General features: G+C 45.3%; 1 protein-coding gene across 1 annotated transcript in view; it reads right to left on the bottom strand.

The window, feature by feature from the left end:
• LOC309415219 (Krueppel-like factor 9) overlaps positions 1 to 14007 on the bottom strand; it is a gene marked incomplete at both ends in the record, with an annotated part of 28170 nt that extends 14163 nt beyond the window's left edge. The window contains one exon of the mRNA XM_082012670.1: positions 13542 to 14007. Within this exon, the coding sequence (XP_081868796.1) occupies positions 13542 to 14007 (466 nt within the window). The remainder of the gene's footprint in view (positions 1 to 13541) is intronic.
• Between the last annotated feature and the right edge of the window lie 1689 nt (positions 14008 to 15696).

Raw genomic sequence — 15696 nt, 5'->3', positions numbered from 1 at the left:
CACAATCTTACTTGTAATAGTATTCCTGTCCAAGACATCAGAATTTAAATAATAAATTCCAAGTTACTTTTGGATAGTAGTGATAAGACAGGAAAGGCAGTAGTTTAGTTACAGTGATAGGCTCGTCCTTGTATCATAGGCTTTTGCAAGTTAATAAATTTTGAATTTAGGTATACATCCAAGATAGAATGAAGAAATACCTGATTATATCACAAGAGACACTGAGGGTCTGTCAAGAAATGAAAGGCCTACACTCTGGAAAAGAAGAGAGTTCAGACTTCCTTAGCTTCCTCCTGCAAATCCTATTCTAAGTCGTACTGAGTTCAGTGGGAATGGTGGCGCAACCAAGGGCTGCTTGCTTAAGTAGGGTGTGCAGTACCATCCACTGACTTTTTTGTTTGTCTTCACCACAGAAGACAGTTTTAGATGGATGTGCTGGATCTGGCTGGGATGGAACTAACTTTCCTCATAGCAGCCTATATAGTGCTGTGCTTTGCATTTGTGGCTAGAACCATGTTGATAACACACCAATGTTTTGGCTACCGCTGAACAGTGCTTGCACAGCATCAAGGCTTTCTCTCCAAATCCCCCACCTGGCTCAAAGGCCAGTAGGCTGGGGGTGGGCAAGAGGCTGAGAGGGGACATAGCCAGGACAGCTGACCTAAACTGATCGAAGGAATATTCCATACCGTATGACATCATGCTCAGCAATAAAATCTCGTGGAAATAAGGAGGAAGCAGAGACATTCATGGCTATGGCATTTGTCTTCCCAAGCAACCACTACACGTGCTGAGGCCCTGCTTTCCAGGAAATGGCTAAACATCTGCCTGCTGATGGGAAGTAGTGAATGAATTCCTTATTTTGCTTTGCTTGAGCACACAGCTTTTGCTTTCCCTATTAAACAGACATTATCTCCATCCACAGTGTCCTAGTTTCAGCTGGGATAGAGTTGGTTTTTCTTCCTGATACCTGGTATAGTGCTGTGTTTTGGACTTGGGATGAGAATAATGTTGATACACTGATCGTTTTGGTTGTTGCTAAGTAGCTGTAGTGCTTATACTTCAGTCAAGGACTTTTCAGCTTCCCCTGCTCTGCCAGCAGGGAGGTGCACAAGAAGCTGGGAGGGGGCATAGCTAGGACAGCTGATCCAGACTGGCCAAAAGGATATTCCCTACCACATCACAACATGCTCAGTATATAAAACTGGAGTTGGCCAGGGGGAGCAAATCGCTGCTCAGGGATGGGCTATCGATCACCAGGTGGTGAGCAATTGTTGCATTGTACATCACTTGGTTTTGATTATTCCTTTATCATTAATATTATTGTTATCATCATTGTTGTGTCCTCTTCCTTTGCTGTCTTATTGAACTGTTTTTATCTCAACCCATGAGTTTTTTTTCTGATTCTCTCCCCCACCCCACCTCGGGGGGAGGTGAGGGAGCGGCTGCGTGGTGCTTTGTTGCCGGCTGGGGCTAAACCATGAAGCACAAGTCTTCTTGCCTTCCTTCCATTTTCTCCCCATTGCATAGGAGAGGGGAATGAGATGGTCAGGGTAGCTGTTTGGCTGGGGTCAACGCACCAGAGTCGGGTGGAGAGGCTTTAGCTAGACACAAAGGCTCAAGCAAACATTTATTATACAGATAGTTTTGATCTCTGCAATACATGGCACCTTTGAACCAACAGGTTTAAAGAATTACTAGTAAGACACAGACCTTTAACCTCTGAAAATGAAGTCTTTAATCTTCTAACTTTATTTGCTCTTTCATGTCTCATGTTCTGTTAGCTGACCAAATATGGTCCAGTGAAGTTTTAGATTCTCAACATTACATAGCACAAATCAGTATTCAGAGCTTTCTACCTTGCTTGGATAGCATGTTGTCACAAAAGTGGGATCGTATACCTGGTGCACAACACGCCAATATACACACAGAGAAGAGGTATTTTATTTAAAGCATATTTGCGCAGATATGGGTGCTAGGTGGTTTTCCACAAAGCTAGCACACCACACAAAGGAGTCACCACATATTTATCCCGCTACACAATTAGTGAAAACAATAGAGAACCCTCCCAAGTTTACATTCCTTGGCTAGTAATTACCACATTGCTTATTATTTGTTACACATATTTAAATTGCCGCACATGCTCCTTGAAAGGGGGGGTAATTTGCATAGTCCCTCAATTGAGTCTGTGGTTGTGATCTCCCCCTGCCACCTTTACCTTTACCTTAGTTACTGTGGATTCTGCTGACCTCATGACAGTTACATTTTTCAAGAGTGCAGGAACAAGTCAGTCTTCATGGTTAACAGCTTAAGTACAACTACTCCTTCATCTTCTTGACCACTAAATCCAGGTTCATTAATCTTTTTTTAATTGTGTTGTCTCCTACTGACCTGCCCCCCTAGAATCTTTCATTTGTCTCTGACATCATTTCCCCCCTTTGAGACTATGAGATCTTCTTTCATAGATCTCGTATGTCTCTCTATTTTTTTCATTAACATCACATAGTTTCCCATGGCAGTTTGTATAATTAACCGTTTAAAGCAATACAAATTATGACAATTATGATCACAGTTCCGGTTTGGAGTAAACTTGCTAGCCATCCGGTAAGGGAGAATCCTAGTATGGATTCTCTCAAATGACTGGATGAGTCGCAAGGCTAGGTTTCCCTTACACACAGTGAACATTAAACAGATCAAAACCACTCCCAAAACTTTCATTTTCTCAACATTAAAACAATTGTCCTTGGAGACATTTAATCCCTACGTAAGCAAATCTTATTTAAAGTTTCTGGTCAGTCGAAGCTTAAGTTCTCTGGACAGTGTGGAGGATCACTTTTCTTGATCCGATTCCGGTGCCCTTTTCACCTGCGTGTAGTGTATCCAGGAGTCAATTCCCTCTACTTTGACCATGGTATAAGTGTTTAATAATATAGTAAACAATGTCTCCCGGTTGGAATGGGTGAACTGGTGTGTCTAATGGAAGAGAAACCCTTTGATTTAGGTACCTGTGCCGTGTAGATAATGTCTGCGAAAGAGACATCATATGTTCCTTAATACCAGCCTGTACTTTTATATGCATTTGGTCTCCCTTGATGCTGAAAAGATGCGCAGGTTATGCTTTCCCATATAGAATCTCAAAGGGACTTACTTCTTCCTTGACCCCAGGGGTTATTCAAAAAAGAGCTAAGGGTAAGGCCTCTGTCCACTTAAGATGTGCTTCCTGACAAAGTTTAGCAACTTGTCTTTTGAGAGTCTCGTTCATCCTTTCTACTTTCCCACTGGATTGTGGCCTCCAAGGGGTGTGTAACTCACACTTGATTTGTAAAAACTTAGAAACTCCTTGCACTACTTCTGCAATAAAATGAGGCCCATTATCAGAAGAGATACCCTCTGGAACACAAAATCTAGGTATAATTTCTTTTAACAAAACCCTAATTACTTCCCTAGCTTTGTTGGTACAGCAAGGAAAAGCCTCTGGCCAACCAGTGAAGGTATCTACCAATACCAATAGATACTTATATCGGTTACATCTAGGTAATTCTGAAAAGTCTATTTGCCAGTGTTCCCCAGGAGTTATGCCTGGTTTCACACTTGCTCCTATAATCTTTTTCCCAATTTTCGGGTTATTGGCACAACACATAGTACATTTCTTTACTACAATGTCTGCCGTACTCTGCATTTTTGGTCCAAAAAAATTTCTCTTAGCAGTTAATATCAGTGCATCTGCTCCTGTGTGCATTTCTTGGTGTAGTCTTTTAAGCAGATTTTCCATCATTTTCTCAGGGACCAATAACTGTTCTAGCGGCGTTACCCACCATCCTTGATCATTTTTGGAACAGTCTAATTGTTCTGCCATTCGGTCTTCCTTTTCAGTGTATTTTGGTGGCAACAATTCCAGGCCCGACCCTGGAATTAAAGCTCCTTCCAGGTTTATCTCTCTCAGGGCTGCCTCTTTAGCTAGCCAATCTGCCTTTTTATTTCCTTTTATAATTTCACTATTTCCCTTTTGATGAGCTTTACAATGCATTATTGCAACCTCTTTTGGTTGGAGAACTGCTTGTAATAGTCTCGTAATTTCTGTTCCATATTTTATTGGAGTCCCTTGTGAATTTAATAGCCTTCTTTCTTTCCAAATTGCCCCATGTGCATGCACCACTCCAAGTGCATATTTGGAATCAGTGTATATATTGACTCTCTTTCCATGACTCAGTTCCAGTGCTCGAGTCAAGGCTATTAATTCTGCCTTTTGTCCGGATGTATTATTAGGCAGTGCCTTGGTTTCTAGTGTCTGGGTGTTTGTTACCACTGCGTATCCAGACCTTCATTTTCCTTCCTGCACGTAGCTGCTGCCATTGGTGAAGAGCTCCACGGGGTTCATCCCGTAGGCCTGGTCTGCTGGAATACACTTGTTCAATAGAGGTTAAACAGTCATGTTGCAGTTCATCAGACTCAGAGATTGGGAATAAGGTGGCAGGATTCAAGGTGGAGGTTAAAGAAAGTTCGACATCATCTTCTTCTAGTAGCGCGGCTTGATATTTGGCTAACCTATTTGGAGAAATCCAGTGGTGTCCCTTATTTTCAAGGAGGGATGATGAGGTACAAACACGGTGATTGGTTGGCCCAATGCCAGTTTTCGAGACTCCTCAATTAGGGTTACAGTCGCTGCTACTGCCCTCAAACAGGTGGGCCAACCTTTACTGACCTCATCCAATTGTTTGGAAAAGTATCCCACTGGTCTCTTCCAGTCTCCCAATTTTTGTGTTAATACTCCCAATGCCACTTGTTGTCTCTCATGTACATATAAATGGAAGGGCTTTCTTAAATTTGGTAGTTCCCAAGCAGGGGCTTCCATCAATTTTACGGCATTCTGCTGTCCGTTCCAAGATTCCTTCAGGTCCATTTATAGCAGCATACAATGGTTTGGCAATTAACCCAAAATTAGGAATCCATAGCTGACACCATCCAGCCATTCCTAAAAATCCCCTTAATTGCTTCTTTCATGTAGGTACTGCAATCCTACAAATAGCCTCCTTCCTTTCAGCACTTAATTCTCTTTTTCCTTTTGTAACCTCAAATCCCATATACTGAACTCTCTCTTTTCCAATGTGGGTTTTTTTCTTACTTGATAACCAGCTAAACCTAGCAAATTGAGTAAGCCAATTATGGCTTCCAAACACTCCTTGTAGGTACCCGACCCAATCAAAAAGTCATCCACATATTGTAGTAACGTTATCATACTCATTGCGCCATTACTCTAGTTCCTTCGCCAATGCATTACCGAACAGCATGGGGCTATTTTTGAATCCTTGAGGGAGGCAGAGTCACATTTTCTGTCCTGTAGTTGGGTTTTCCCATTTAAAAGAAAAATGGTCTGGCTCTGTTCATTCACGGGCATACAAAAGAAAGCATCTTTCAAGTCCAATACAGTAAAATAAGTATTACTATCAGGAATTGAGGCAAGGAGGGTATATGGATTTGGAACCACAGGGTGCACATCTATAGTCCTTGCATTAACCTCTTGTAGATCCTGTACCAACCTATATTCATGAGAATAAGGTTTCTTTACAGGCAAAATTGGAGTATTAAACTCCAATTGACATTCCCTTAATCGTCCATGCTCTAAAAAGGAATTGACTATAGGCTTCAGTCCCTTCCGAGCTTCCAATTTAATAGGGTACTGTTTCTTTATTACCAGCTGGGATGCTGGTTTTAGCTCGATCTTTACTGGTGTCACGTTTTTTGCTCATGCTGGCATTTCTGAAGTCCATACCAAAGGTATCACTGCATCCAGTACTTCATCTGGAATGCCTCCTTCTTCCACGTGATTCTTCTCAGTTAACAAACATATCTGGGCCTCCACACATTCTCTGGAGGAATATGTAGCTGGACAGAATCTTCAGAGAACGTTAGTTGTGCTTTTAACTTACAAAGTAAATCTTGGCCAAGCAATGGCAAAGGGCATTCTGGCATATAGAGGAATTTATGTGTTAATTTGGTATCCCAAATTGAGAGCTCCATAGGCTACAAAAATGGTCTTAAAGTTCTTTTCCCTGTCGCACCAACAATGCTTATCTTAGTCTTGCTTAACGGTTCCTTACAACTAGTCACTACAGAATGGGTGGCCCCACTATCAATCAGAAAATCTATTATTTCATTCCCCAGCTTAACTGGAACCAGAGGAACGTCTGGGGAAACTTTAATAGATTCCTCCGGTCCCCTTCAGTCTAATCCAATCTCTGCCGTTTCCCTAGCAGCTCCCTCCGTGCTTTTTTCCTGATCACTCAAAAAACGAGGACATTCTCCCTTCAGTGACCCTCCTGTTTACAATAGGCAGATTGATTCATTTTTAGAGAGGTTTCACAATGGCTCCCTCTACTACCTCTGAACCTTGTCTGTCCTTCTGTCAGGGCAGCCAGTAAAGAAGCCTGCAATTTTGTTTGCCCTCGCCTCTCTTTTTCTGTTATTATATACCTTATACACTTGTTATTATGTACCTTATATGCCATCGACATTAATTGTGAAATTGTCATCCTTGTCTGCACCATCTATTTTCTGCAGTTTCTTTCTAACGTCCAATGCCAATTGACCAATGAACAACATATTAAACAATTTCATATTACTAGCATCTTCCAGGTTCAAATCAGTCCATTTTCAAGCTAATTCGCACAGTCTCTCATAGAAAGCAGGTGGGGTTTCCTTCCCTAGCTTTCTCTAAAACTGCTCTCCATTCTTCTTCATAAGTAAACAAGTATTCTAAAAGGGCTTGTATATCTCCCCAGTTCGGGTTGTGGGTCATCATTACAGTTTTAACAGTACTATACGTTCCCTCTGGATTATTCTGATAAGACCCATCTGCCTGTTTCCAATTTAGTAGATCAGATGTGGTAAAAGGTACATGCACATATACTGGTGTCCCTTCAGGTCCGACAGCCTGTCTAAGAGGAGCCTGAATCACTGGTCTCTGTCCTCTAGTTCTTCCAGACACAGGGCTGGTAACCTCATTTTCATCCTCACTCAAAGTTTCAGAATCTGGTTGTTTCGGGGGGGGGGGGGTGTAATAGTAATTGAACATCTTCCTCTGTTTCCTCACACTTAGACTTTCCCGTCCTACAGTTACCACAACATAAATTTTCTTTCTCTTTCCTTTCTTTCTCTGTTAAAGAATATATCCCATTCTGGTGTTTTGAATCCACTAAACCACACCTTTTCCTAACTTCCCAATTATTTATGAAATTAAAAAAACAAATCTACATATGGTACTTCATACCATTTTTCATTTTTTTCTGCAGAACAACATTAATTGTAAAATACTATTATATTTCAAGGATCCATTTTCAGGCCACCTTTCACCATCGTCCAGTTTATATTGTGGCCACCACTGATTACAATACCATTTCAATTTTGTTTTTTTCAAGGTGTCCCCTCCAAACTTATTCCAGTTCATTAGGATGCATCCTAAGGGAGAGCAAAGAGGAGTCTCTGTGGAAGCAGCGGAACCCATTTCGGTAAACCAACGTTTCATACACAAAAATTCCACAGCGTGTAGAAACAAACTATGCTGCTGCTGCGTACCCCTTCTGATGTGTCTTATGCAGAGCTTAAACAAATAACAACTCCAACTGCTTCCTTAGAGAGTCTCGCCCTTCCCCCCTTTTTCCCTTAAAATACCTCTTTCAAGTAGCGTTGCGCCATTGTGTCGCTCACCGCCTGATGGCAGGAGAGGAGCCGATGGAGTCCCCAGTCAACAAGTCGGTTTGTGCTGGAGTCCAGTCAGACTGCTTCTCCCCATCGGGTGCGGCGAGACGATCCGGGCAAGGTTGTCAGCGCAGTCCCATCTGGGTCACCAGAAAACTGTTGTCCCAAAAGTGGGATCGTATACCCAGTGTGCAACACTCCAATATAGACACAGAGTAGAGGTATTTTATTTAAAGCATATTTGCGCAGATATGGGTGCGAGGTGGTATTCCACAAAGCTAGCACACACACAGAGGAATCACCACATATTTATCCCATTACACAATCAGCAAAAACAATAGAGAACCTCCCAAATGTACATTCATTGGCTAGTAATTACCACATTGCTTATTATTGGCTACACATATTTAAATTATCACGCATGCTCCTAGAAAGAGTGGGGGGGTAATTTGCATAGTCCCTCAATTGAGTCGGTGGTCACGATCTCCCCCTGCCACCTTTACCTTTACCCTAGTTACTGTGGATTCTGCTGATCTCATGACAGTTACATTTTTCAAGAGTGCAGGAACAAGTCAGTCTTCATGGTTTACAGCTTAAGTACAACTACTTCTTAATCTTCTTGACCACTAAATCCAGGTTCATTAATCTTTTTTTAATTGTGTTGTCTCCTACTGACCTGCCCCCCTAGAATCTTTCATTTGTCTCTGACATCAAGCATCCATGAGTAAAAAGCCATGTTGATACAAGGAAGATCATAGGTGTGAACCAAAGTCCTAAAGTCATTGTCCAAGATTGAGAGACTGAGGTTAAATATTAAAATTTTAAGACCAGGAAGTTTTTAATTGATAGCTGTTTACCCACTTCAACTAAAGGCTACAAAGCAGGAAGAAACCAAATTGATGGCCTAAGAAGTGCAAGGTGGGATTCAAAAATCTGAGATAAATGATTTTTTTTTTTAATAGTACTGAGGAGGGACCATTAATGCTCCGCAATATGTAGTTATGAATAACTCTGGAGGCTCAATCAAATCCCACTGTTGCTATGGAATTGTTCTACCATTTATAAAAAGTAGTTAGCATTAGCAGCAGCATTTAGTATTTCAGTTGGTTACTATTACTGTTCACATTAGAAAGCTCTCAAAGTTTATTTACTGCTGCATTTTTGTAATGTTTTTAATCACACAGAACTACAGTGAAGGTACATTACTGTGTCCGTTAGGCATTTAATACTTGGAGTTATATGTCACCCACAAGTGAGTGGCCTTTGTAAGCCTCACACCACTTCAGAAGATACTTAGAACTATATTGCATACAGCAAGCAGTGTGAGTTGTACAGTATATTAATTTTCATGTTAACACCCAAAATGCTATCCTAGTTGATGTCTATTTTGGTCCCCATATCAGGGTGGGTATCTGAGCACTAAGTGGAAGTGATACTAATGTATTTCCTTTGTCACTTGTGAGCCAAAGTTTTGCAAGGCATCAGTTACCTTCAGCCTCCGAAAGAAGATTTGAGCTGAAATCTTTGAGTTGATAACACAATAATCCCTAGGGTAGGTATTGAGGTTATTTAAGGGTCATCACTGACCATCTTTCCTTGCTCATGGAGACAATCTTAACTCCACCTAAACACAGAGTCCACCACTGAACCACATCCAGTAATCCTCCTTCTCCTGACCTCTTGAGCCAAGCACATAACAGATCTCCTAGTAGTGCATAGGTAGATAACCAACTCCAGGTCTCTTCCTTTGCAATACAAATATAGCTAGATGAACAGGCAAGTCAGAGCAATAGAAGTTTAGACAGTGTTCAGATTTGACCATATCCTACTCAGACTGCACTAAATACTAAAGCAACAACTTGCAACACTTCCCTCGGTGATAAATTCATTTTTTACTTCACCACTTACTATCACTGCCAATATACAAAATCCAGAAGTCATTTACAAAACAGATATGAAGCATGTGCCAGTGTGTTTCCTTTGCTCCATGCCTTTCCTTACTCATACACAGCCCTTTAATCTAGAGAAATTAAAAAAAAAGTCCACAATTACTATACTTTTAATTGTTAGGCAAAACCAGAGGAAATAAGAGTTGTTGCAGCAGATATTTTCTTAAACATTAAGTTTCTATCTTGCCACACCCTCTAAACAACTTGGGAGAGTACATGGGTATTAAAAGACAGAGTCTTATGAATGAAGCCCTTATGAAAACCCATCACAGCTGAGATGGCATTTATAATAACAGGAACAGCTGAGCAGAGAAGTAGCCAATCCCATATGGACAGTGGCTAAATCCTCTAGGGAGTACAAGTTAACCTGCTGGTATCATTTGCAATGTAACCTAAGTCCCTGAAGAAAGCCTCTTCCATGGGGGGGTCTGTGGGGCTGACACAGGTTTTTAAGTTAAGTTGCATACTTTTGGAATTTCCCCCTTAAGTTCATTTGGTCCTTCACCTGCTTGAGGGGGTCTGCCAACAAAAGCCAAAAGGTGTAATTTATCACTGTGCAAGGGAGACATGGCCTCCCCTTTGCAAAGAGCTATGCCAAGATTTAACAGTTCACTTCACATAGCCCAGAAGTGAGACAGAGTATGGTGCCAACGCACAACTTCGGTACTCAAGCCATTACTAGGATCCTGAAACATCCAGTTTCCCTGGCATGAAACAAAGCTTAAAGATACTAAGGACTATCAAAACACAGACTGCAAAACTGATGAATTAAACCTGGCTTCAAAAAGGTAAAACCAGTAGTTGAGCATTACCAAATACACATCCTCTCAAAGAACAGCAGGAGAGCTTTTTTTTTTTTTACCCAAGGCCACTGATTTATTTTTAGAAAATGGGCCAAAAAACTTTACTGCTGCAAGTGAGCAAAACGCCATTAGTGTTACTGAAACTTGCTCATTTATATCAGCAGAAAGTTTGCCTCTGTGTTCTTTCAGAGCTTAATACTCTGAGAAGTAGCGAGGATTTCCTTACATACAGAACATGCTCAGCATCTTCATACAAAGCTACTCTGCCACAAGCCAATATTATAATAAACATCTGCATTGGGTTTACATGGCAAGGTTTTGGTACCGGGGAGGGGGGGATGCTGCAGCGGTGGCCTATATAAAAAGAAATCAGGGGCTGCCCCTGTGCCAGACAGAGGTGGTTTCAGCCAGCTCCAAAATGGACCCACCGCTGGCCAAACCTGAGCTAATCAGCGATGTTGGTAATGCCTCTGTGATAACATTTTTAAGAAAGGGTAAAAAAAAGTGCTGTGCACTCCTCAGAGAGGAGTGAGAAAATATGTGAGAGAAAAAACCCTGCAGACACCAAGGTCAGTGAAGAAGGAGGAGAAGGAGGTGCTCCAGGCACCTGAGCAGAGATTCTCCTGCAGCCTGTGGAGAAAACCATAGTGAAGCAGGTTGTTCCCCTGCAGCCCATGGAGAGGGTCATGCAGGTGGATATGCCCTGAAGGAAGCTGCTGCCTGTGGATAGCCGACACTGAAGCAGGCTCCTGGAAAGAACTGCAGCCTGTAGTCTGGAGCAGTCTATTCCTGACGGCCTCTACCCCACAGAAAGGACCCATGCTGGAACAATCCTTAAAGGACTGTATCCCATGGGAGGGACCCCACACTAGAGCAGGGGAGAGAGTGTAAGGAGGAAGGAACAGCAGAGACCAAGGGTTACAAACTGACCACAACCCCTATTCCCCATTCCCCCTGTGCTGCTTGGGGTGGGGAAGAGGTAGAGAAGTCAGGAACGAAGGAGTGAAGGTGAACCTAGGAAGAAGTGGGTGGTAGTGCTGGGTTTTATTTATTGTGGTGGGTTGACCTTGGCTAGATGCCAGGTGCCCATCAAAGCTGCTATATCACTCCCCTTCTCAACTGGGCAGGGGAGAGAGAATATAAAGAAAAGCTTGTGGGTTGAGATAAGGACAGGGAGAGATCATTCAGAAATTACTGTCACGGGCAAAACAGACTCGACTTGGGGAAAGATTAACTTAATTTATTATGAATCAAATCAGAGTAGGATAATGAGAACTAAAACCAAATCTTAAAATCCCTTTCCCCTACCCCTCCCTTCTTCCCAGGCTCAACTTCATTCCCAATTTTTCCTCCAACTCCTCCCCCCAAGCAGCACAAGGGGATGGGGAGTGAGGGTTGTGGTCAGTTCGTCACACATCGTTTCTGCCACCCCTTCCTCCTCAGGGGGAGGACTCACCCTCTTCCCCTGCTCCAGCATGGGGTCCCTCCCATAGGAGACAGTTCTCCATGAACTTCTCTGACGTGAGTCCTTCCCACAGGCTGCAGTTCTTCAAGAACTGCTCCAGCCTGGGTCCCTTCCATGGGGTGCAGTCCTTCAGGAACAGACTGCTCCAGCCTGGGTCCCTCATGGTGTCACAGGTCCTGCCAGCAAACCTGCTCCAGCATGGGCACCTCTCTCCACGGGTCCACAGGTCCTGTCAGGAGCTTGCTCCAGCACAGGCTTCCCACAGGTTCACAGCCTCCTTCGGGCATCCACCTGCTCCAGCATGGGGTCCTCCACGGGCTGCAGGTGAATATCTGCTCCACTGTGGAGCTCCATGGACTGCAGGGGGACAGCCTGCCTCACCATGGTCTTCACCAGGGGCTGCAGGGGAATCTCTGCTCCGGCGCCTGGAGCACCTCCTCCCCCTCCTTCTTCACTGACCTTGGTGTCTGCAGAGTTTCACATATTCTCACTCCTCTCTCCGGCTGCAATTGCTGTTGACACCCCCCCCCCCCCAATATGTTATCCCAGAGGCACTACCACCATCGCTGATGGGCTTGGCCTTGGCCAACAGTGGGTCTGTCTTGGAGCCAGCTGGCATTGGCTCTATGGGACATAGGGGAAGCTTCTAGCAGCTTCTCCCAGAAGCCACCCCTGCAGCCCCCCACTTCCAAAACCTTGCCATGCAAACCAAATACATTTATTTATTTTAAAAGTTTTGGGTTTTGTTTCCTGTCTTACTCTATTTTTAATTGACAATAAATTAATCTTCCCCAAGTAGAGTCTGTTTTGCCCCTGACTGTAATTGCTAAGCAATCTCCTTGTCCTTATCTTGATCCATGAGCTTTTCCACCTTATTTTCTCCCCCTGTTCTGCTCAGGAGAGGGAATGAGAGAGCACCTAGGTGGGGATCTAGCAGCCAGACAAGGTTAACCTACCACAGCATATATAATGAAGGTGATTGTCACATAACTAAGAAACTTATGTGCTGTATCAGAAAGTCCAATTCAAGAAGCTCATAAATAAAAGCAACACAGCAATTTTGGAATATCAGTCACCGACAGCTTCTCTTCAAGCTGATCCATTTACCTAAAGTGTATTCCACTTTCCAAAGGTGCTATCTTTCTAAAAACCAAGATTTTCCACAAAACTTGTTAATCTGCTCCCTGCCTTTTTCTTCCTTGGGCTTTCCTCCATTAATTGCCGGCCCTTTCACACCAGGGCTATTGGAGGAGCTGAGTTGGGCTCACCCCTTGAGGATTCAGGAAGCTCATAGGGGTGTGGAAGGATGAGCCACGCTCTGCTGCCACAGCCCTGCCCAGGACAGCCGGCTCCACTCCCCGTGGTGGCAGGCGGCCTGCTCACCTGCCGCTGGTCTGGCGGACACCACATCTGACCAAGCCGCGCCATTTTAGACAACCCCGAGGGCTCTCGGACAGATTTACGGTGCTGCCAACGTAGGGCTCACACGGGACCCGCCCTCCACAGTCTCCCCACCCGAAATGCGGGAGAGGAAAGAACTGATATTGCGGCAAACTATCCCCACAGGGTTCATCCAAGGACAAGCAGCTCCCTTGAGCCCCGCCCTCCCCCCCCGCACCCCCGGCTTGCCTGTGTGCACTCGGTAGTGAGCTTTCAAGTGGGAGGACTTCCCGTAGACCTTGCTGCAGCCGCTGTAGGGGCACTTGTGCCGCTTCTCAGCCGCCAACATCCCCTTGGGGGGCACGGCATCGCGCGGGTGGGGGGGCTGCCCCAGTGCCGATTTGCGTGCTGAACTCGACCCCAGCTCTGTGGTCTCGTCAGTGTCAGAGCCCACGTCCTCATCCGGGCTCTCCACATTGCCGCTGCAGACAGAGGGGACGGGCAGGGGCCGGTACTTGTTCAGCTCCAGGAGGCTCTTGGCGATGGTCACCAAGGTGCAGTAGTCCTTCCAAGCATCACGGGGGTCACACAGCTCCTTTCCCACCTGCTCGTCACCCGGCACTTTCAGCCGTGCCCCCTCGGGCACGGCAGAGCGGTTGGAGATGGACACCAGGCACTGGGCAGCCACGAAGTCCATGTAGGCGATGGCTGACATAGTACAGGAGCAGCCCTGCCACCGCTGTGCACAGTCCCACTCCTGCTTCTGGCTGCGCTTCGCCAAGTCCCCAGGCGGTGCGGGGTACCTCAATACACTCCCTTGGGGCCTGCCGCACTGTCGTGCTAGATACTGCAAGCCATGGTCCGCCAACCGCTGGGGGGCCAGTCCAGTATTGGGCAGCGTGCCACTGGGACGAGGCTCAGAGACACAGCTGCCAGAGCTGACATCGAGTAGTTCACTGGGGAATATTTAATAAAAGAAAACGTGAGGGTTCAAATTGCCCCTAGGGCTCACCTTTCACACCCCCCCACCCCAAGGCAATATTCAGAAGACAGAGAGCAGTGCTGAGGAACAGTGTTTCGCCGCACGGTCGGCCTGGGTCTGGAGACAGCAGCGGACGCCGAGGCGCAGCTGCTAGTAGAGAGGAAACTGCTGGCTGCCTCGCGCACTACTGCTCAGGAATGACTGCGCTGAATCCCATCACGTTACGTTCGGACCCCGCCCGCCCCATCGACCAACAGACAGCACAAACCAACTCTATTTACCTTCTTGTCTCTTTCACTCAGATGAGCCTTTTTGCATGGAGGGTGTGTCCACCAGGCGGCAGACCTACCAATCCCTGTGCTCTCTCCCCAGACCGCGTGCTACTCTGGGTGCCTTGGCACGCCCGTTTAAAAGGGCGATGATGCAAGGGGAGCGAGAGGAGGGGGATCCACATTTCCCTCGCGGCTCCCTCGTCGCAGCCTCTCCGAGGCTCGATTCGCACCACCGACCCCGGGCCCTCCTATGTGAGGGGTGCGCGGTCCTGCTGGCAGGCTGCGGGGAGGCCGCCGAGGCGGCCAGCGCCGCCGGTGCCGCGCGGCATCGAGAGGGTTAAGTGTCTCGCTAGAAGTCCTACAGTCCCAGCAACCAGACGGCTAATGAAAAGTGAGCCGGCTGATGTCACTGACAAGGGCTTGGCTAATCAGAGCGAGGTTCCGAAGGGTGTTGCAACACTTGTAAACCTGGTGGGCCGGCCAGGGCCCTGCGGGCCAAGCAGCTCGCTCAGGCGCTCCAAAACCTCCAGCCGACTCTTCTGTAAAACTAGCAGGCCTTCTCTCCACTCAGTACAAGAAAACACAAGTTTAGGGCAATGTAAAATTACTTAATGAGTAACTTTTATATGCATTCATATGTGTGTTTTTAGTCGACTTCCTGACTTTCCATCTGGAGGAATCTCATTGAGCCTCATTTCTCCCTGCCAGGAAAAAAGCAGCTGTGCCACAGGCAGCTCTGTATCTCCTTGAGGAAACAGGGTCAGCACAATTTTTCTGAATGAACCTGCTGCTGCACACACATTCCCTCACGGAGAGCTGCAAGAGACTGCTCAGGTCACTGTGCAGTGGATATGAAGTATAAACAGGTCCACGGTACATGGGACATTCCCTGGCACCCTTTGACATACCTAAATCTTATGTAAAGGATCAAAAGTCATACTTATGATATCATCACTGGGAGAGAGGAGGAGGACTTCAGTCTATTGCCAATATAGTAGGGTTGGACAGAATGGACTACTTCCTCTGTTACAGAGGAGGTAAAAACCTAAACCACCTCAATAGTCTCCACAAGTCTGTTGTGGGGAAAGTTTCTTCCTGAACAAATTGTTGGTAACTGGTTCAACCCAAAGTGCATGGGAAAAACTACAAA

Source organism: Phaethon aethereus, assembly GCF_964289735.1.
Source record: "Phaethon aethereus genome assembly, chromosome: W".
Taxonomy (NCBI): domain Eukaryota; kingdom Metazoa; phylum Chordata; class Aves; order Phaethontiformes; family Phaethontidae; genus Phaethon; species Phaethon aethereus.
Note: the sequence above shows the minus strand (reverse complement) of the source record. Positions and strands in the feature narration are given on the sequence as shown.